The sequence below is a fragment of the Notolepis coatsorum genome (genome assembly GCF_963971535.1).
Source record: "Notolepis coatsorum genome assembly, chromosome: 14".
In the NCBI taxonomy this organism is placed as follows: Eukaryota; Metazoa; Chordata; class Actinopteri; order Aulopiformes; family Paralepididae; genus Notolepis; species Notolepis coatsorum.
The window spans coordinates 21,659,415-21,682,631 of NC_140178.1; the positions used below are offsets into that span (position 1 = coordinate 21,659,415).

The window sequence follows — 23,217 nt, forward strand, 5'->3', positions numbered from 1 at the left end:
AATATCTGGCTATAAAGTGAATCACTCCAAATCATCTATAATGTTACTCAATGAAAGAGAGAGGGAGGATGGGCTTGTTTGTGCTTCTTCTCTCAACTCAACAGATACATTCACGTATTTGGGACTAAAAATTGTCCCTGAGGTGAATAAGATTTCTCAGATAAACTATGACCCAATTCTGGAAGCTAGTACTTCTTCAATAGAGCGTTGGATATCCCTACCTATCTCAATTATCGGCAGGATTAATATTCTAAAAATGAATATACTCCCTAAATTTCTCTACCTATTCCAGAATATCCCTTTACCTCCCCCCTCGTCTTTGTTCACAAGAATCAAGAAACTGTTTACCAACTTTATTTGGCAAAATAAACGCCCCAGATTACGTCTATCTCTACTTTACCTACCATATGACCGAGGAGGCCTGAAATGCCCAAATATCCAATGGTATTACTGGGCAGCACAATTGCGGACGATCATGTTTTACTTCTCATCGGAGAATCCCCCTGCTTGGATCCATTCAGAATCCTGCTCTGTTAAACCGAGCTTACCCTTGCACCTGTATTTGTATTCTGGAGACCGTAAATATCTGAAGAAAAATACAGACAACCCCATTATTTTAAACATGATAGATGTGTGGTTTGACACACTCAAATATTTGAATATAAATACGTCCCGATCCAGGTTCAGTCCTATTTGGGGCAATGCCAATTTTAAATCAGGGCAAAACGATAGTGGATTTAAAGTATGGGCTGAAAAGGGGTTAAGGAAAGTGCAAGACGTATACAGGGAGGAGGATGAAGTATTCATGTCCTTTGCGGAAATATCTACAAAATATGATATTCCGAAACATCACTTTTTTAAATATCTTCAGCTAAGGAGTTTTATATCATCTCAGAACCATTCATTGGATATACCGAACATTTCCATCTTAGAGGTAGCAGTCACTAGACACTGTTATGGTAAAGGTCTAATTTCAATGCTATACGACTTATTTGTATCTGGTTCAGATGAATCATCTGAATTAAAACTGAATCAATGGAACGAAGACATAGAGGAGGAAATATCTTTAGAAGAATGGAGCGTGGCATGTAAAGAGTGTCACATAGCAATGTCACAAGACAATATAGAATAAGCTGGAACGGGCTGTATGTGAAAACCAGCCCGTCCAGTAGTGCTTTTAAAGCACCGGTCCCAGGCAGGTAAAGAAAATAACACAAGGCGTTGTTCCAAATAGTAAATGATATTTTATTATAGCGGGGGTCTAAACCCACTGTTCCCAAAAGGGAAATAATATTTATTATCGTGGGGATTGAAACCCACAGCACAAACACAAAGGGGAAAGGGTAATTGGAGAACAAACAAAGTGAGGTTGGAGAATACCAAATATATATATATATAATACCATATGATATAAGATATAGTATAAGTCCGATAAATATATATATATATATAGATACTTACTTCCACGCAGGAAGGCAAATGGCTCTAAGGCCCACAACACAATACCTATATATCTGGCTACAGGTAAGTCCACACACAGTGGCCAACAGAAGCACAAGGTAATCCACACACAGTGGTCAATCAATGGCAACCTCACGAAACTCTATCAGTGTCAACTGACAGAGTGAGGCGCCCCGATGTTGTGTCATCTCCACTCTATTAACCACCCATCTCCACTGCCTGTTCCAAGGTGCACCAATCAGATGCAACCAATCCAATCAGGGAGATGAGTGGCATCTGTGAATAGAAACAGAAATTAGGAGATGACACAACACTACACATAACAGACAACAAAAATTATATATTACCCTGATGTTACATGGTGTTAAAATATATGGCAATAATGATAATGAACAACCCACGTACGTGACACCTCCCCCCATAGAAGCGAACCCACCGGGTGAACAAAACATTATTACCTATACAACCAACATCAGAGCAGTACCCCAAAACCTACCCTCTGGATAAGGCATCGGCCACAACATTGTCCACCCCCTTTTTGTGACGGATGACAATGTTGTAGCCCTGCACCAACAGGGCCCAACGCATCAACCGCTGGTTATGGTTATACATGTGCGCCAAAAACACCAGGGGATTGTGGTCCGTGTGGACCAACACTGGGATAGCGCTGGAGCCCACGTACACCTCGAAGTGCTGGAGAGCGAGGAGCATCGCCAGCGTCTCCTTCTCGATGGTCGAGTAGTTCAACTGATGCAGCTTGAACTTCACCGAGAAGTAGCAAACCGGATGATGCACCTCGCCCTCCCCCGCCTGCAACAGCACAGCTCCAGCCCCAGCAGCACTCGCGTCGACCTCCAGCTGAAAGGGTAACGCAAAGTCAGGGGCTGCCAGAACAGGAGCACTGCAGAGGAGAGACTTAGCAGCCTCGAAGGCGCTCTGACACTCCCCGGACCACACATAAGGTACTATAGGGCTACATAAAGAAGTGAGGGAAGCCACCACCACAGAAAAATTCTTACAAAAACACCGGTAATACCCTGCCATCCCCAGGAAACGTCGTAGCTCGCGTCTCGTGGAAGGAGCCGGATACGCCAGGATCGCTGTCACCTTAGCGTCCACCGGGCGAACCTGTCCGTGACCCACCTGCTTCCCCAAGTACGTCACCGTGGCTTTCCCAAACTCACACTTGGCGAGGTTAAGAGTCAACGAAGCCTCCGCCAAGCGTGCAAAAACCACCCGCAATTTGTCTATGTGCTCCCCCCATGTGTCCGAGTACACCACCACATCATCCAAATAGACGTTACACTTAGACACACCCCCCAACACCATGTGCATCAACCGTTGGAACGTGGCCGGTGCGTTCCTCATTCCGAAGGCCATGACGGTGTACTGCAAAAAACAGTCTGGTGTAACGAACGCCGAAATATCAGATGCTCGCTCCGTCAGGGGAACCTGCCAGTACCCCTTCAAGAGATCGAGCTTCGTAATAAATACAGCGGGACCAATACTGTCAATGCAATCATCCATTCTGGGCAACGGGAACGAGTCAGGCACAGTCACCGCGTTCACCTTCCTGTAATCAGTGCAAAACCGGGGAGACCCATCAGCCTTAGGAGCCAAAAGGCAAGGAGAGCTCCAGGGACTACGGCTATCCTTAGCCATCCCATGTTCCAACAGATACTCAGCCTCCTTCCTCATTACCTCCCTCTTCGCCACCGGACACCGATACGCGTGTTGTTTAATGGGGGTCGCACCACCCACATCAATATCGTGCTCCAGGACGGTCGTTCTTCATTTCCCCCTGGGCAGAGGCGAGGGCCTCCCTAGCCAGCGAGGACGCACAGCGGAGACGCTCCTTGACCCGGGAGACAAAATCAAACACAGTCGATTTAGGAGAAGACCCAGACAACATCTTCTCTTTGAGCAGTTTCAATGGACCACGCACACTGTGACCAAACACTAACTCTGCTGGGCTAAACCCAAGTGACTCCTGTTTAGCATCCCGAATAGCAAACAGTACAAATGGCACACCCTCGTCCCAACCACAACCCGTATCAACACAGTACTTCTTCAGCATCGCCTTCAGCGTCTGGTGCCAGCGCTCCAGCGCCCCCTGCGATTCAGGATGGTACGCGCTCGACACCGTGTGACTGATACCCAAAGCCTGTAATGATTGATTAAAGGTCTTAGACATGAAATTCGAGCCTTGATCACTTTGCACAGTTTTTGGTAGCCCGTAAGTCGAAAAAAACCTGTTTAATGCCTTGGTAATGGCTGGGGCAGTAATCTTCCTCAGAGGTATCGCCTCTGGGAAACGGGTGGCAAGACACATGATAGTCAACATGTATTGGTGACCTGCCTTTGTCTTAGGCAGGGGGCCAACACAGTCAATGATCACATGTTCAAAAGGTTCCCCTATCGCCGGAATGGGGTGCAAGGGAGCTAAAGGAACCCCCTGATTTGGCTTACCCACAATTTGACATGTACTACAAATACTACAAAATTTTACCACATCGGCCTTCAGACCGGGCCAAAAGAAATTTTGCAGTATTCTGTCATAAGTCTTTGAAATACCCAAATGACCAGACCAAATATGTTCATGAGCTAACATCAAAACGTGAAGTCTGCACTCCACTGGTAATACAACCTGGTGCACTACATTCCATGCATCCCCACACTCTAAGCCTGTCACACCTGGCCTAGCTACCCAAGTTCGCATCAACACCCCTTCCTCCATTAAGAAGGTGTGTTTCCTACTATCAGTAGTGCTGGCTACTGCCGCAAAACAACTTGTTAGGGAGGAATCATTTTTCTGAGCGTCAATCAACGCATGATGCGTTAGAGGCAACAGCACGTCGGAAAACTTGGGATTTACCAGTTTCCCCTGAACGCTACTCACACCCCCTTTTATCTCGTCACTAGACGGCCACCTGTCCTCAGCGAGCGCCTCGCCACAGATGGAGTCACGCAGCGTCACCGCCTGCCCTCGTTTCGCCTGAGCCCTAGTCACAGCACAGATAGGAAAAACATTTGGGTGACTTTTGACCAACGCATTGCACAAAAACTCAGACACTGGGGTATCCACCATCTCCAGGGATGGAATCACCTTCCCCCCAGCTATATCATTCCCCATGATAAAATCAACTCCGGCCATCGGAAAAGAGGAACGAACCGCCACGGGAAAACAACCTGTGACCAGTTTTGATGTCACATGTATCATATGTAACGGAGCGGGTATGTAACCCATTTCTATCCCGCGCACAATAGCACTTGAGTTACATGGTAATGGTAATTCCCGAGAGGGAAACGCACCGTTTTTAACACACACAGTATCGTTACGCACCGAAGCATGTTTGTGCGTCAACGCCAATTCATCCGCCAAAACAGCAGCGTCTTGGAGAGTAGACACTTTCTGTTCATTCAGATACAGTTCGGTTCGTTCGGGCATACAGAGTTTAAATTGTTCCATGAGTACTAACTCGCTCATGGCTGCAAGATCCTGCACCTTACTCGCCGCGCACCATCGTTCAAAAAGATTCCTCTGTTCACGGGAGAAATCAGTATTTGTTTGAGAAGGGGATTTTCTGAGCGAGCGAAAACGCTGTCTATATGCTTCGGGAACCAACTCATACACACGTAAAACAGCATTCTTCACCCGCTCATAATTTTGACTGTCTGCCATAGTTAATGACGCAACCGCCGCACTGGCTTTGCCAGTGAGCCTGGTCTGAAGTAAAATTACCCACATCTCCTCCGGCCAATGCAGAGCCTGTGCAATACGCTCAAAAGCAGAAAAATAAGCCTCTACTTCTGATTCTCGGAACATGGGTACCAGATTAACGTGCTGGCCGATATTGAAGTGAGCCGGGGAAACCCCAGCTGGAGAGGAGGTAGCACTACCACCACTACCAGCTCCAGCCTCCAACCTCAGCCTCTCCATGGCCAGCTGAAGTTCCCTGTCTTTATCCTCCTTTCTCTCCACTCTGTCCCTCTCGTCCTTTCTCTCCTCTCTATCTTGTACAGCTGCTCTCTCTTCCCTGTCTCGCTCCTCCCTGCGCAAAAGCGCTCTCTCCTCCATCTGGAGACAGGCAAAACGCAGACTAGAGCGCGTATGGCCAGAAGACGTGGATCCTTTATCTGAATCGCCCGCGCCCTCACTTTCAGCTCTGGGCGTACTACCATTCTTCCTAATAGCACCACCCCCCGGGTTAAGATCACGCAAAGGAGAGTCAACCCATTCGCCAGTGTTTCCAACCTCCTGGTCACTATGACTCACTACTCCCCGAGCCGTGCTGAACACCTGTTGCTCCACCAACCCCGCTATTACAGCCACTTTCATATCAGCCTTGGACTGGGAACTTTGCACCGCAATATTATAATGCTTAGCAATAAGGCCTAATTCCGCCTTAGTGCAACCTTCCACCTGATCCTCTGTTGGATCCGCCACGAAGACTTCAAAAACAAACGCCGACACCGCCATAATATGTCGTTCTGCGTGACTTCGATACACCAAAAAAAAAATATATATATAACGTCCTCACTTAGTTAACCATGACCGTGCGCAATAATAATAGACACATTCTGTTTTTATACCTTTTAACCAAAACAATCCAACTGACCACATCTACCAAATGAAAACAATAACAAATGTTCCTAACCACTCAATTAGGAGTCACCTGTGTCACTCTAGCCTATCCCAGCTAAACTACTCCCTATACCGGGATGAAGGCTACACATATCTTCAGTCGCTTACCGATTTCATTGCGCACTCCACCGGAATCACAACTCGTGCCCCCCACCCTCTAGCCAAGCAGGTGACCCCCCCAGTTACCTATGTGGTAGAAAAAAGAGATCTGGTTAAGAGCATACACGAATGGTTAATTATTATATAAAACACAGCATGGATACATAAATACTAATAAACAACAACGCCACTTTACCTGATACCATCAGCCCCTATGTCAAACGTACACAGCAGACCGGCATTGAGCCCCCCATGTCACAAGGACATGAAAGACCGGAAATGAGCCCCCATGTCACATAGCAATGTCACAAGACAATATAGAATAAGCTGGAACGGGCTGTATGTGAAAACCAGCCCGTCCAGTAGTGCTTTTAAAGCACCGGTCCCAGGCAGGTAAAGAAAATAACACAAGGCGTTGTTCCAAATAGTAAATGATATTTTATTATAGCGGGGGTTTAAACCCACTGTTCCCAAAAGGGAAATAATATTTATTATCGTGGGGATTGAAACCCACAGCACAAACACAAAGGGGAAAGGGTAATTGGAGAACAAACAAAGTGAGGTTGGAGAATACCAAATATATATATATATAATACCATATGATATAAGATATAGTATAATTCCGATAAATATATATATATATATAGATACTTACTTCCACGCAGGAAGGCAAATGGCTCTAAGGCCCACAACACAATACCTATATATCTGGCTACAGGTAAGTCCACACACAGTGGCCAACAGAAGCACAAGGTAATCCACACACAGTGGTCAATCAATGGCAACCTCACGAAACTCTATCAGTGTCAACTGACAGAGTGAGGCGCCCCGATGTTGTGTCATCTCCACTCTATTAACCACCCATCTCCACTGCCTGTTCCAAGGTGCACCAATCAGATGCAACCAATCCAATCAGGGAGATGAGTGGCATCTGTGAATAGAAACAGAAATTAGGAGATGACACAACACTACACATAACAGACAACACAAATTATATATTACCCTGATGTTACATGGTGTTAAAATATATGGCAATAATGATAATGAACAACCCACGTACGTGACAAGAGGCACAGAGTCAGACAGTCAGTAGCAACCTAAAACGTATACAATATAAATGGCTGATGCGTACATATAATACTCCTGTTAAATTGCATAAGTTTAATGATAATATTCCAGATACTTGTATTAAGTGTAGTGAGGAAAGGGGGACACTGTTCCACTGCATATGGGAATGTGTGAAAGTGAAAACCTTCTGGCAAGATGTTATTGATCTGATCGATCAAATTTTATCAAAGAAGTTGCCATTGAATCCCAAGCTTTTTATTCTTGGTTTATATCCTACCACCCCACATCTACAACGCAAAGAGTTTAGATTTATAGATATGTGCATATTACAAGCAAAACATGTAATAGCTCTTAATTGGAAAAATGTTGATCGACCAAGAATTGGTATGTGGATTAAAGAAATGGCTTCAAATATGTCAATGGAAAAGATGGTGTATATTGTTAGACGTAAACAAAACATTTTTGTTATGGTTTGTAACCGACCCCAATCGCACAACACAAGACAGGTATGGTGGTTTGCCAAGAAACAGATATTTATTGAAACACAGGGAAAAACAGGGAAAAGGGCACTGTCCCTTTAAGGGAGAATCACAAATACAGGAATATAATATGAGGGGAAGGAAGGGTGCCTTTAAGAGGCGGGCAGGAAAAGGGAACACTAAGGGAAGGTTAAGGGAACGCCTTGGGACAGAGGAACTAGAGACTAGGTAAACAAGGGACAAGGAGAACTAGGGAGAGAGGACTTGGGACTAGGAGAGCTAGGGATAGAGGACTAGGGACTAGGAGAACTAGGGAGAGAGGACTAGGGACTAGGAGAGCTAGGGATAGAGGACTAGGGACTAGGGGAACTAGGGAAAGAGGACTAGGGACTGAGGGGACTGAGGCCCGCGGAGGCGGGCTGGGGAAACAGGGAGGAACTGGGAGGACTGGTGGAAATCATCTGGGCCGCTCTGCAGGACAGAGGAGATAGTTAATGCACAAGGGGAAAAACAGAGCAGGTGCAGAACAGTCCAAAATAACAAAGTGAACAAAGTAACAATATCTTCGTGTGACAAACACACAGGGGGAGATGTAAAGTCCAAAAATACTATTCTAAGTGAGAACCAAAAACAGAGGCAATACGCTGGGAGAGTGACATCACAATCAAAACTCACCCAGCGTATGCGTAATGGTAAGGGGACAGCAACGGGGCGAGGGCATCGCCACCGGGTGGCTGGCTGTCCGAGCCGAGGACAGAGTGGTGCTGGAACAGGCGGCGGTGGCGATGGCGGTGGCGAGGGTATCGCCACCGGGGAGCCGGCAGTCCGAGCCGAGGACAGAGTGGTGCTGGAACAGGCGGCGGTGGCGAAGGTGTCGTCACCGGGTAGCCGACTGTCGGAGCCGAGGACAGAGTGGTGCTGGAACAGGCGGCGGTGGCGAAGGTGTCGTCACCGGGTAGCCGACTGTCGGAGCCGAGGAACAGAGTGGTGCGCCACTGCTTGAGTGCGCACCGGAACCGAGAGACGCGTCGGGGTGCGTCTGCGAGGAGGAGTGTGCCAAGCACGAAGGTCTAGAAGATGCGCGTTGCGCGCTGGTCTGGAGAGCGTGCCAAGCTCGAGGGTTCTTGGAAGATGCGCGTTGCGCGCTGGTCTGGAGAGCGTGCCAAGCTCGAGCGTCCTTGGAAGATGCGCGTTGCGCGCTGGTCTGGAGAGCGTGCCAAGCTCGAGGGTTCTTGGAAGATGCGCGTTGCGCGCTGGTCTGGAGAGCGTGCCAAGCTCGAGCGTCCTTGGAAGATGCGCGTTGCGCGCTGGTCTGGAGAGCGTGCCAAGCTCGAGGGTTCTTGGAAGATGCGCGTTGCGCGCTGGTCTGGAGAGCGTGCCAAGCTCGAGCGTCCTTGGAAGATGCGCGTTGCGCGCTGGTCTGGAGAGCGTGCCAAGCTCGAGGGTTCTTGGAAGATGCGCGTTGCGCGCTGGTCTGGAGAGCGTGCCAAGCTCGAGCGTCCTTGGAAGATGCGCGTTGCGCGCTGAGGACTGGAGAGCGTCTGCGCTGGTCTGGATGTGCGTCAGGACGAACAGCTGCGCGGGGGTCTGCAGTGGAACGCTGGGGTGCCTCCCGTGGAAGTACAGGGAGCGCAGACCAGTCTCCCCCACAGGCAACGGCGACAGCTGGCGAAGGCTGGAGCAAACATCTCGACGCCGGAGAATGGAACAGCATAGGCAGACAGAGGATCTCCCGAAAGAGTCTAGATGTTAAGAGAATATGACTCGGCAAGTATACAACACGACCCCAGGCCAAAACGAGGGGAAGCGCCCTGGTATTTAAAGCCCACAGGGGGACTAATTAGCCTGCCACCACAGGTGCGAGAGATAATAGAATATCGAACAGGTGTGGCCACTAAGGGTAAGGAACGAGAGGGTGGGGGCTAGAGAGAGTGAGTGAGAAGGGAAAATAAACAGTATAGAAGGGAAATAAACAGTAAAGGCTTAAAGAAACAGAGAAAAGGTAGTGAGCAGCGGGCAAAACCTCACAGTATCCCCCCCTCCAACGGGAGCCACCCGGCGACCCAAAACAAATACAGACAGAGTGGCAGGGGGCAAAACAAGAGGTACTGGCCAAGCCAGCAGGGGAAGCCACCACAAGAGTGGGGCTAGCAAAAGAAACAGGGTCGCCGAGGGGTAACTGGGGGAACTGGTCTAGAGGAACTGGTCTAGAGGAACTGGGTCTAGAGAACTAGTCTAGAGGAACTGGTCTAGAGGAACTGGGTCTAGAGAACTGGTCTAGAGCAAACTGGTCTAGAGGAACTGAGGGGCAAGCAGGGTAGCAAAGGGGTAACCATGGCAGCACCGGGAAAGGGCTAGCAGAGGGAAGGTTGCTGCCAGGGCACTGACAGCTACAGGGCCTATGCTAGCTGTACTGCTACATCAACATAGAGGCTGCGCAAGCTGCCGGAGCCAGGCTAGCAGAGGGAAAGGGTAGCTGCCAGGGCACTGATAGTTACAGGGCCTATGCTAGCTGCACTGCTACATCAACATAGAGGCTGCGCTAGCTGCCGAGCTAGGCTAGCAGAGGGAAAGGGTAGCTGCCAAGGCACTGATAGCTACAGGGCCTATGCTAGCTGTACTGCTACATCTACATAGAGGCTGCGCTAGCTGCCGGAGCTAGGCTGGCAGACAGGGCCGGACCAGCATGAGAGAACAAGCTAGCTGGAAGGACAGTCCTAGCTGTGGGAATACTGACCTTGCTAGCTGAAGGGCAGTCCTAGCAGTGGGAGAAACTACACAAAAAAGTGGAGGCCATGCAGAGGGACCGGGTTAGCTGCTTGGGCCTGGCTAGCTACAGGGCCTATGCCAGCTGCAAGGCTGCATCAACATAGAGGCTGTGCTAGCAGCCGGGGCAAGACTAGCAGACAGGGGCTCTGCTGAGGGATTGGCTAGCCGCCAGGGCATGGCTAGCTACAGGGGGGTCAAACAGGGCAAAACGGGAAGCAAACAGGGGAGCTAACCGGGGAGACTAACAAGCTAAACAGGGAAGCTAAACTGGGCCAAACAGGGGAGTAACAGGCTAACAAGGGAGCTAAACAGGACTAACAAGGAAGCTAAACTGGGCTAACAGGGAAGCTAACAGGGCTAACAGGGGAGCTAGAGGGGACAAGAAAAAAAAAGGCAAACTCAACATACACAGTCTGTGCTAGCTGGGGTCGTAGACTTGGTGGGGTCGTACTGTTATGGTTTGTAACCGACCCCAATCGCACAACACAAGACAGGTATGGTGGTTTGCCAAGAAACAGATATTTATTGAAACACAGGGAAAAACAGGGAAAAGGGCACTGTCCCTTTAAGGGAGAATCACAAATACAGGAATATAATATGAGGGGAAGGAAGGGTGCCTTTAAGAGGCGGGCAGGAAAAGGGAACACTAAGGGAAGGTTAAGGGAACGCCTTGGGACAGAGGAACTAGAGACTAGGTAAACAAGGGACAAGGAGAACTAGGGAGAGAGGACTTGGGACTAGGAGAGCTAGGGATAGAGGACTAGGGACTAGGAGAACTAGGGAGAGAGGACTAGGGACTAGGAGAGCTAGGGATAGAGGACTAGGGACTAGGGGAACTAGGGAAAGAGGACTAGGGACTGAGGGGACTGAGGCCCGCGGAGGCGGGCTGGGGAAACAGGGAGGAACTGGGAGGACTGGTGGAAATCATCTGGGCCGCTCTGCAGGACAGAGGAGATAGTTAATGCACAAGGGGAAAAACAGAGCAGGTGCAGAACAGTCCAAAATAACAAAGTGAACAAAGTAACAATATCTTCGTGTGACAAACACACAGGGGGAGATGTAAAGTCCAAAAATACTATTCTAAGTGAGAACCAAAAACAGAGGCAATACGCTGGGAGAGTGACATCACAATCAAAACTCACCCAGCGTATGCGTAATGGTAAGGGGACAGCAACGGGGCGAGGGCATCGCCACCGGGTGGCTGGCTGTCCGAGCCGAGGACAGAGTGGTGCTGGAACAGGCGGCGGTGGCGATGGCGGTGGCGAGGGTATCGCCACCGGGGAGCCGGCAGTCCGAGCCGAGGACAGAGTGGTGCTGGAACAGGCGGCGGTGGCGAAGGTGTCGTCACCGGGTAGCCGACTGTCGGAGCCGAGGACAGAGTGGTGCTGGAACAGGCGGCGGTGGCGAAGGTGTCGTCACCGGGTAGCCGACTGTCGGAGCCGAGGAACAGAGTGGTGCGCCACTGCTTGAGTGCGCACCGGAACCGAGAGACGCGTCGGGGTGCGTCTGCGAGGAGGAGTGTGCCAAGCACGAAGGTCTAGAAGATGCGCGTTGCGCGCTGGTCTGGAGAGCGTGCCAAGCTCGAGGGTTCTTGGAAGATGCGCGTTGCGCGCTGGTCTGGAGAGCGTGCCAAGCTCGAGCGTCCTTGGAAGATGCGCGTTGCGCGCTGGTCTGGAGAGCGTGCCAAGCTCGAGGGTTCTTGGAAGATGCGCGTTGCGCGCTGGTCTGGAGAGCGTGCCAAGCTCGAGCGTCCTTGGAAGATGCGCGTTGCGCGCTGGTCTGGAGAGCGTGCCAAGCTCGAGGGTTCTTGGAAGATGCGCGTTGCGCGCTGGTCTGGAGAGCGTGCCAAGCTCGAGCGTCCTTGGAAGATGCGCGTTGCGCGCTGGTCTGGAGAGCGTGCCAAGCTCGAGGGTTCTTGGAAGATGCGCGTTGCGCGCTGGTCTGGAGAGCGTGCCAAGCTCGAGCGTCCTTGGAAGATGCGCGTTGCGCGCTGAGGACTGGAGAGCGTCTGCGCTGGTCTGGATGTGCGTCAGGACGAACAGCTGCGCGGGGGTCTGCAGTGGAACGCTGGGGTGCCTCCCGTGGAAGTACAGGGAGCGCAGACCAGTCTCCCCCACAGGCAACGGCGACAGCTGGCGAAGGCTGGAGCAAACATCTCGACGCCGGAGAATGGAACAGCATAGGCAGACAGAGGATCTCCCGAAAGAGTCTAGATGTTAAGAGAATATGACTCGGCAAGTATACAACACGACCCCACGCCAAAACGAGGGGAAGCGCCCTGGTATTTAAAGCCCACAGGGGGACTAATTAGCCTGCCACCACAGGTGCGAGAGATAATAGAATATCGAACAGGTGTGGCCACTAAGGGTAAGGAACGAGAGGGTGGGGGCTAGAGAGAGTGAGTGAGAAGGGAAAATAAACAGTATAGAAGGGAAATAAACAGTAAAGGCTTAAAGAAACAGAGAAAAGGTAGTGAGCAGCGGGCAAAACCTCACAATTTTTGATAATGCTTGGGGACCATTTGTGTACTTCTTAAAGGATTAGGGGGAGTACTGTGGGACAACTCTGATTATTGTGTAAAAACGACAAGAAACACCCTTTACTTAATGTGTAAAACATTTTGGTTGTATTATTATTTATTTATGTTTATTTTTTATTATTTAAATCTGTATCCTTCCTATGTGAACCTGTTTTTGAAGTTAATTATTATTCTGTGTGGGGTGGGGTTAGGGGAGAGAGAACGGGGTGAAAATGTTTGCTGAATACTGCTCTGCTGATATATTTATAATATTTATAATTTGCAAACTAAAACCCAATAAATATATTGTTAAAAAAAAAAAAAAAAAAAACGAAAGAATACATTTGACTCCAAAAATATATCACACAGAATAATATTGCTGTATTGTTTGTTTATAATTCAGAAGTATGATATTTAGACTAGGTCCTCAAAATGAATGGAAGTGAATGAGGAGCCTGACACCTGGGAGGAATGGTGGTGTTGACAGCAGATTACAGGGACAGCAGTGGAGAGTCATCGCTTAGTAGTTAGTAGGGGTGTAACGGTACACAGAAGCCACGGTTCGGTACGTACCTCGGTATTGGGGTCACGGTTCGGTACGAGTTTGGTACAACAGAAAAAATATATTTATAATATTTATTATTATTATTATTATTATTATTATTTAGTTTTTTGTTTTTTATATATTATATTTATGATAATTATTCTAATTATTATTATTAAATAGAATAATTTTCTATAGGAAAAGTGAGTCCGGCAATGTATGGGGCTGCGGCACTGCAGATTTACCCTACTCAAGTCCGGCGGGGGAGAATGTTGGTGTGTTTGTTGGTGTGTTTCTTTCCATTGGTTTCATTTGGTTAACATTATTGGGCGAACAAGAAAACGAAAGAAAACTGTAAAATTGTAATGACCCTGCAGCTGTTCCAATGTAAATGTGCCTTTCTCCGTGCACTTTCGCCTGCTCTGAAGTCGGACTCGGTGTGCCCGGCCACGCGCGCTGTTCTCGCACGGACCTCGCGAGTGTCTGCATGTGCAACTGGTGTGTTTGCGCTGTGAGGCGTATTCTTCGTATGGCTGCACGTACCGCACCGTGACGGCCGTACCGTAAATTCGCGGGACGAATACACGTACCGTTACACCCCTAGTAGTTAGTGATTTTACAATAGAGGTAAGACTGCTGATATTCTACTAAAGTGAAATATCCCTTTAAAGGACTTCAGAGTACGACTGACCCTCCTCTCACACAGCAGCAGCATGACAGGTAGGGATGCAAAACGAAGTAACCCTTAAACACTAGTAAAATGTTGACCTTTGAACTTGTAGGTGACCGACCCCTCGGCCCTACAGAGGCCCCCGGCTCGCTTTATGAGGGACCCGGTGTCCACACTCCCCAAACCCCGGCCGTTACTGGGGGAGATAGCCGGGTACCCCCAGACCAGGAGCCAGCTACGGACCTCCCTGGCTGGACTGGTCAGACCGGCCTCAGCCCATGGAGGGGCCGAGAGAGGAGGAGAGAAAGGAGCAGAGAGAGGAGGAGGGAGCAGTCTCAGCAATAGTCCCCACCACAGAGCCCTGGACCTGGGATTTCCCCTAGCTGCGGAGGTGGGTTCAGCTTGACTCACTTGATTTATTTTATCTGCTCAATACTCATCCCAGCATTCGCTCAACACATTCTTCATTTGAATAGGTGAAATTCAAAACACGGTCTAAACCAACATGGGCGCCGGTCTAAACCACATTGCATGCTTGCATGAGGAAGGATAATAATGATGATCTAGCGTTGATTTCAGGAAGATTCGATAATCAGGCGAAAAATTACAATGTGTTTAGTGTATTCCACTAAAACGCTATTATCGCGTCTTTCTCTGGAATTACTCAGAAGCACCCAAACTATACTCATATTCAAAACAGTATAAAACGGAAATGTACTGATGGAAAAACAATCCGTTTTGTACATGTTGACTGGAAGCAACTCACTGATAATCGACGGGTGTATTAGACCCATAGCTTTAATATAAGATATATTTTAAGCACTCACAAATCTCGCAGTCCCCACATTGACTTACAGCGGTGGCGTACTAGCGCCATCTCGCGGATTATGCTCCGGCGCTGAATGAGTTAATAGGCAGAAAATATTGACACAGAGTTTTGAGCTATGCATTTCAAATGATTCCTTAAGGCTGGCTTAAACACAGTGAAACTTTCACGTAACTAGTTGCAGGTTGCGAATTGCATGGAGCATAATTTCCATGCAACTTCACAGTTGCACAAAGCAATAAAAACTTTTTAAAAGGTAATCAAAGATGCATGCAACGCATGAACACACTTTATTTAATAGTTCCAATAACATTAACATTAACTCAGTTTTTTTCTGGAGCCTACCAGCCTACTGGAGGAAATGTGTCTGACTGATGTCCGTGAGTTAACAGTTTATATGCGGACTGGACTAATTTGTATATTATATTAAACTATATTTACACTATACAATTATTATATTATGGTACTATATTATATTGTATATATCATGTACTATATATCTCATATCACATTATATATGTGTTGTATACACTATTATGTACTATATACTATTATATATACTATTATATACTGCAGGTATACTATACTGTAATGTGTACTGTAATGTGTACTATATGTATGTACTGTAATGTGTACTATATGTATGTACTATGTAGGGGGAAAAAAAGAAAAGAAAGGCAAGTCTTCAGGGGTAGGGCCCGACAAGCCTAGTGCTTCTCCCTAGCCCTTTTCGGACAATTGGACAATGCTGCAATAGCAGCTGGTAAGATTTTGGCGATTTATGGAATGACCAGTTATGTGTCCAAAACCCGAAATAAAAAATAACTGAACTGAACTGAACCTGTCACTTGACTGGTGCCAGTGACAATGAGCCTCCAAGCTAACCTTATCCTAGCAAGCCTTTCTGTCAATAACATGTTTACAACCTGTATGTTTGATAACAAGAATGGCGTACTAGCCAGTCATCTCATTGTCCGCAAATCGATAACTTGTTCATGAACATAATTATGACCTATGAGTGTGTGTGAAAGACAGGCTACTCAAGAGTGAATCGGTTGAAAAGATATCAGCAGTCATTAGTTTGACGTCATCACCTGGCATGTTATGGGCGTTTTGTTTGGCTGTTGCATGAAACTAGTTTCACAAAGTTTAATATGTTTGCAGCTGTTGCGGCTGATTGATTGATTGATTGATTGAAAACTTTATTAACAGATTGCAGAATGGGTACAATACAGTACAGCTCAATACACACAATTGTTAAGGGGATGCAGACCAGAGAAAGACTTTCGTCTTGTTTACATCAGGGTCCCCCATTTTCAATTCATCAGGACATATATGACATACATGACATACAGATAGTCAGTACTGCTACATCTATACATTTATGACATACCAGATTTGCAAATACAGTACTGTTTGTGATACAGAAGGAGTCAAGAAAAGGGAGTATATACATTTGACGTAGAAACTGTACATTGGAGGAGGTTGGGTGGGGTTGTGTGGGGGGGGTTGGGTACATTGGGATATTGACAAACATACTGGGTAATTTACATTGGAGGTGGTTGGGGGGGGGGGGGGAGAAACACTGTATAAACAAGCAAAACTGTACATTGAGGGGGGGGGAAGGAGACACTGTACAAACAAGCAAAATTGTACATTGGACTATTGACAAAACCATACTAGGTAAATGACTGTACATTGGAGGGGGTTGGGTTAGGATATTTACAGGGGCCAGTTTTGAATTGCAGTCTCCCGTAGGTGTCCCTTGAGAGTGGTTTTGAAAGTGGGTAGTGATCCACATTCCTTTACAGCTTTGGGTAGGGCGTTCCACATTGATGTGGCATAATTGCGAAACGTGTTTAGTCCCTTATTTGAGCCGAATCTGGGTTTAACATGATTTGTGGAGCTCCCTCTGGTGTTGTGATCGTGGTATTCACTGACCTTTGGGAAGTATTTTGACATGTACATGGGTACCTTGGTCGTGTAGTGTATCTTGTAGACCAGGCCCATTGCAAGTTGCTGTACTCTGTCGTCTACTCTAAGCCATCCTAGGTTGTCAAAGTGGGCAGGGGTGAGGTGGGTTCTAGGAGTAAGGTCAAGCAGTAGTCTGACCAGTTTTTTTTGAGATGTTTGTAATTTAGTTTTTAGCGCCTTTGAGGTGCTTTGGTACCATGAGGTGCAAGCATAGTCGTAGTACCCCTGAATGAGTGCTCCTGCCAGAGTCTTCAGGGTATTCTTGTTTACCAGAGAGGAGATCCGGTACAAGAATCGAGTTTGTTGGTTGACTTTTTTTATTACATTGGATGCCATTTTGTCACAGGAGAGATTAGCCTCTAGGATGGAACCCAGGTAGGTAATTTCATCTTTCCTTGTGACAATATTGTCACCCACTGTAACTGAGAAGCCGTCGGTCTTGCTGAGTTTGTTATTTGAACTGAAGAGAATGGACTCTGTTTTGCCCATGTGTAATGATAGTTTGTTATCAGCGAGCCATATGCAGATTCTGCCTAGTTCCGAGCTGAGGGTTTTTTCAACCTGTAACTTGTTCTTGTCAGAGACCAGCAGGGCTGAGTCGTCCGCAAACAGGAACAAGTTGCAGTCACAAGCTGACGACATGTCATTTGCATAAATTAGGAACAGTAGCGGTCCTAGTATGCTTCCTTGTGGAACACCACAGCTCACTGTGAGGGGGGGGGGGATAGGGTACCGTTTACACCATCTGTTCCCTCCCCTCAAGGTAGGATTGCATCCAGCTCACTGATAGACTATCAAAACCAATTGCTTTTAGCTTGTCAATCAGAATGGAGTGATTGACCGTGTCAAAGGCCTTTTGTAGGTCCAGCATGACCATGCCGCAGTATTTGCCCGCGTCCACCTTTTGTTTGATGTGGTCATTCAAATAGAGAAGGCATGTGTCAGTGGAGTGGGATGTTCTGAAGCCAGATTGGAATTCGTAGATTAGATTTTTTTCCGCTAGGTACTTTTCGACCTGTTCGTAGACTATTTTTTCCATGACTTTCTAGATGGAGGTGAGAATAGAAACAGGGCGGTAGTTGCCTGGGTCTAATTTGCTGCCCTTCAAAGAAGTTTCAAAGAAGCTTCAAGTGCTTTACACTATCCAACTAAAGTCATGTGAACGTTTCATTGTGTAAAGCCAGCCTTAGGTTTTCTGATGGTGTATGGCACTCTATGTAACACCTACAGTACTGTTGACCAGGGGTGTAGAAGTGGAACTGACTACTCTGCACGTGCACTGCCGCCTGCTGGTCATAATCAGTGATGACCTTTTCTGACAAATTGACTAGTAACCATTCACCTCCTACATTACTGGAGTGACCTGTTTACAATAGACACTATAAAAACACATTGGACAAACAAGTACAGTTCCGACAAAAACCCAAACATCATATCAAAGTTCAAAACTTTAAAATCGTCTAGCCAAGCTCAGTTTTTACACGTGGTGTATCTAAAGCTAAATAATCGTGTGACCTAGTACCATAGTGCTGAATTTAAACACAATGAAAGAGCAGAGATAGTAGGGAGGTTCCATAGGCAGAACCTTATATATAAATAAATGCAATAATAAATGCAACGCAGCCCACTTTTTCCATATAAAATAAACACAAGACACTTGAGTCCTAATGATAAGGATAAGCGCCCAATGAAGAAACCCACTCTCACTGCTAAAAGAAAGTTCAACATGACACAACATAATGGCCCCCAAATAGCATTGCCAACTTCAACAGACCCACGCCCCCTTGATGTGAACTTCAGGATACTACGTAGTTACCCTACCACATGGCCCCTAATGGCCACCACAACTCAATGTGTAGATAGATACAGTAGATGCTACATACCCTACCACATGGCCCCTAATGGCCACCACAACTCAATGTGTAGATAGATACAGTAGATGCTACATACCCTACCACATGGCCCCTAATGGCCACCACAACTCAATGTGTACTGTAGATAGATAGATGCTACATACTCTATCACATGGCCCCTAATGGCCACCACAACTCAATGTGTAGATAGATAGATTCTACATACCTTATCACAATACCACATGGCCCCTAATGGCCACCACAACTCAATGTGTACATAGATAGGCAGTGAGAGTGGTAGGGTGGGCACCTCCCCTTACTGGTGTCTCATCAAGCTAGGCCCACAACACCTCTGGAAGGCTCAGCAATTAGTTCCAGTGTCCCAGAAGCACACCCTCCCTGCTAGCTCTCATTTTCCATGATATCCACACACCGAACTTCCTTGTGTTATTCTATGTCAACCATTCTGATACCAATATGACACATGAAACAGTGAACAGAGAAGAAAAGGAACACTCTTACCCTTTGTTTACTTTGGCCCCCAGGTGACATTATTTCTCCTCAACCAAATCTACTGACTCCCTGTCAATACTTCTACCGATGCTTCTCATTTCTCGCGTTTCGCAAACTCTGCCCACGAATCCCCAACTCTCCCAATAATGATCCCAAAGTCGATTGTGCTATAAATCCTCTGCATCCTACTTCTATCGGACAAACCCATAGCTTTCCATCCTCGCTGTTCAGTTTCTGCTGCCAAATCTGCATATCTAAGCTTTTTCCTTTCATAAGCCTCCTCCACTGAATCCTCCCAGGGCACGGCCAATTCTAGAAAATAAACTAGCCGCTGATTAGCCCTAAGTATTGCTAACCAATTTCTTAGCTCTTCATCAAAACATAAATGTCCTCTTTCTCATCTGACGCCTTTCTCCACTGCTTTCTTAGCTGTCTCCTCTCCTTCACTAATACATTTTTTTCTGCCGTCTGGACTTAACTGACTGCAATATCTCCACCCTCTTTCTCTCAATGATTCCACATTTTCAGCACCATATTCATAAATAATGTCTCCCATCTTCTCTAATTTATTTACCACTGTTCCTTTAATCCCATCTAGCACCATTTTCAAATAATTTCATTTGGTCTAGGCCATTTAACTCTAGCTTTTTGCCCACAGTTCTTCTCTCTGACTGGCAAGCTGGCCTCAGTACCATCTACATCCCCTCATACAGCGCTTCCCCCCTCCTCCTTGGTGATAGTTACTGATATCCTGCAAACTCTGGTTTTCTAGTTGGACTTCAACTGACTGATTTGACTGACTTCACAAGAAGTACTGATCAACCCGGCCAACCGACTAGTTCTCATCCAACTCATAGTGTTGTCCGTTCCATGGTCTGTAACCGTGTGATCTGCCCCTGCCCTCACTCGCTCTCTCTAAGGGTATTTTTCCTGTATTTGTCGCAGTTTTTTTGGGTACAGTAAAACCGTTTACCTGTGCCATTGCTATAATGGGGTGCTAACCCATGCCAACCCTGATGGCGTCTATTGAATTGAATTGAATTGAATACTTTATTTTGACACAAATCGTATGACAAAAAAAACATTTTAAAAGACAAGACAATAACAGTGTCAATAACGCAGGTCAAAAATGGATAAAACACAATAAAGCCAAGGCTTGTTTCCATTGTGGTCCATACATGGAACATAAAAAGGCACAGAAACACAAATGGACATGTACACTGACAGGACACATTCTAAAAAAAAATTATAAAAACACCTAACCTGACAACTCATACAGTTAACTAATGTTAAAAGAAAATCCGCAAACCCTTAAAAGCAACTCATGATAAGAGAAATAAAAGCCAAGTTATGATAAAAGAGATAAAAAAAACATTTTAAGACCATTTTGAGTTGCTGCTGAGCCATGTTTTTAGGGCGGATTTAAATCCGAGAGGGGAGTTCAGGAGTTTTTAAAATGTTGGCAGGGCATTCCACATTACCGTAGCAGAGTAAAAAAATGCATCTTTCCCCATGCATGTCCTGACTCTCGGCGGGACCAGGTCCGTGGGGCTTCCTCTTGTGGCGTGTTTGTGGACATCTCCTACTTTATTAAAATAATTGACTAGGTACTTGGGGACCGTTTCTTTTAGTACTTTAAAAACCAGTAGCATTTTAAGCTGGTGTACTCTTTCTTCAACCCTAAGCCATCCCAGCCTGCTAAAGTGGGCTGGCGTTAGGTGAGTCCTAAAGTGAAGGTCTCACTAGTTTGTTTTGGGAGGTCTGGAGCTTTGTCTTCATTTGTTTTGATATGTTGCTGTACCATGAAGTGCAAGCATAGTCAAAGTGACATTGAATGAGGGCTCCAGCTAGGGTCCTCAGAGCGTTCCTATTTATGAACGAGGAAATTCTAAATAAAAATTTGTTTTTTTGATTGACCTTAGTAATAACTTTTTGTGCAATTTTTTTGTTAGAAAGTTTGTTATTTAAAATAAAGCCCAGGTAGGTGACCTCCTCTTTATCCTCAATAATGTTTTCACCTACTCTAATTTTAAAACCCTGGGATTTCTTTAGGTTCTTTAGGATTTCCCTCCTGTTAGCTGTCTGATAGTAATATTAAGAGTATTGCTCACACAAGATCTTGATGATCTTTAAGAGTTTGATGACAGAGGCAGGCATGCTAACGTTAGCTCCATGAACCCACTACATGCTAACGTTAGGTCCATGAACCCACTACATGCTAACGTTAGGTCCATGAACCCACTACATGCTAATGTTAGCGCCACGAACCCACTCCATGCTAACGTTACTGTAGCTCCATGAACCCACTCCATGCTAACGTTAGCTCCATGAACCCACTCCATGCTAACGTTACTGTAGCTCCATGAACCCACTCCATGCTAACGTTAGCTCCATGAACCCACTCCATGCTAACGTTAGCTCCATGAACCCACTCCATGCTAACGTTAGCTCCATGAACCCACTCCATGCTAACGTTACTGTAGCTCCATGAACCCACTCCATGCTAACGTTACCGTATCTCCATGAACCCACTCCATGCTAACGTTAGCTCCATGAACCCACTCCATGCTAACGTTAGCTCCATGAACCCACTCCATGCTAACGTTACCGTATCTCCATGAACCCACTCCATGCTAACGTTAGCTCCATGAACCCACTCCATGCTAACGTTACTGTATCTCCATGAACCCACTCCATGCTAACGTTAGCTCCATGAACCCACTCCATGCTAACGTTAGCTCCATGAACCCACTCCATGCTAACGTTACTGTATCTCCATGAACCCACTCCATGCTAACGTTACTGTATCTCCATGAACCCACTCCATGCTAACGTTAGCTCCATGAACCCACTCCATGGTAAGTAGCTTTGGCCAGGTTTTCTATGACCCAAACCTCCAAATCCAACCAAACCCCCAAATCCAACCAACCCCCCTCTTCTCCAGGTGCATCATTTCTGTCTCCTTGACGATCCTCCTGAGCCCACCCCCTGGTGACTCCGCCCCAGTCCTCTGATGACGAGGATGAGTGGGTGTGTCCTCCGGCCGCCAGCCCTCCTCGTACGCTGGGCCCCACGGGGATTGGCTCGCCGTTGTCAAGGGAACCACCGCACCACCACCACCACCACCACCACCACCACTCTTTCTCGTCGCCTAGGGAACCTCCTCCCCATCCCTCCTTCTCCGCTCCCGAGGGCCCGGCCACGCTGACCTGTCACCTGCCTGCCTATATGAGCACGGAGCACGCCCAGTCCTGGCCCTCCATCAACGTGAGGGACTCATACTTCAATCCTTTCACTTTTTACTAGGGATGTTCGATATTGGCTTTTTTTTTACCGATATCAGATATACCGATATTGTCCAACTCTTAATTTCCGATACCGATATCAACCGATACCGATATATGCAGGGTTTCCCCCCCCAAAAAACACAACATTATGTATACTTTTCACAATAAATAAAATAAGAATTTGTTCTTACTTGCTTGCCTGGGTAAATAAAGGTTAAATAAATGTAATATTTTTTTTTCTTTTTTGAAAACCGATACAGATAATTTCCGATATTACATTTGAATGCCAATATCGGCCGATAATATCGGACATCCCTACTTTTATACCTTCATACATTTTTGGGAAGCCTGTTTGTCTCTCTCTGTTTCTTTGTATCTCTCTGTATCTCTCTGTCTCTCTGTCTCTCTGTCTCTCTGTCTCTCTCTCTCTCTCTCTCTCTCTCTCTCTCTCTCTCTCTCTCTCTCTCTCTCTGTCTCCTCTCTCTCTCTCTCTCTCTCTCTCTCTCTGTCT

General features: G+C 46.8%; 1 protein-coding gene across 1 annotated transcript in view; it reads left to right on the forward strand.

The window, feature by feature from the left end:
- The window catches only part of LOC311240014 (TANK-binding kinase 1-binding protein 1-like), a gene marked incomplete at its 5' end in the record, with an annotated part of 50,904 nt that overhangs the window by 25,719 nt on the left and 1,968 nt on the right, over nt 1-23,217 (forward strand). Inside the window, 3 exon segments of the mRNA XM_084328507.1 lie at nt 14,366-14,644; nt 22,364-22,406; nt 22,409-22,686. Coding sequence (XP_084184633.1) covers nt 14,366-14,644; nt 22,364-22,406; nt 22,409-22,686 — 600 coding nt within the window.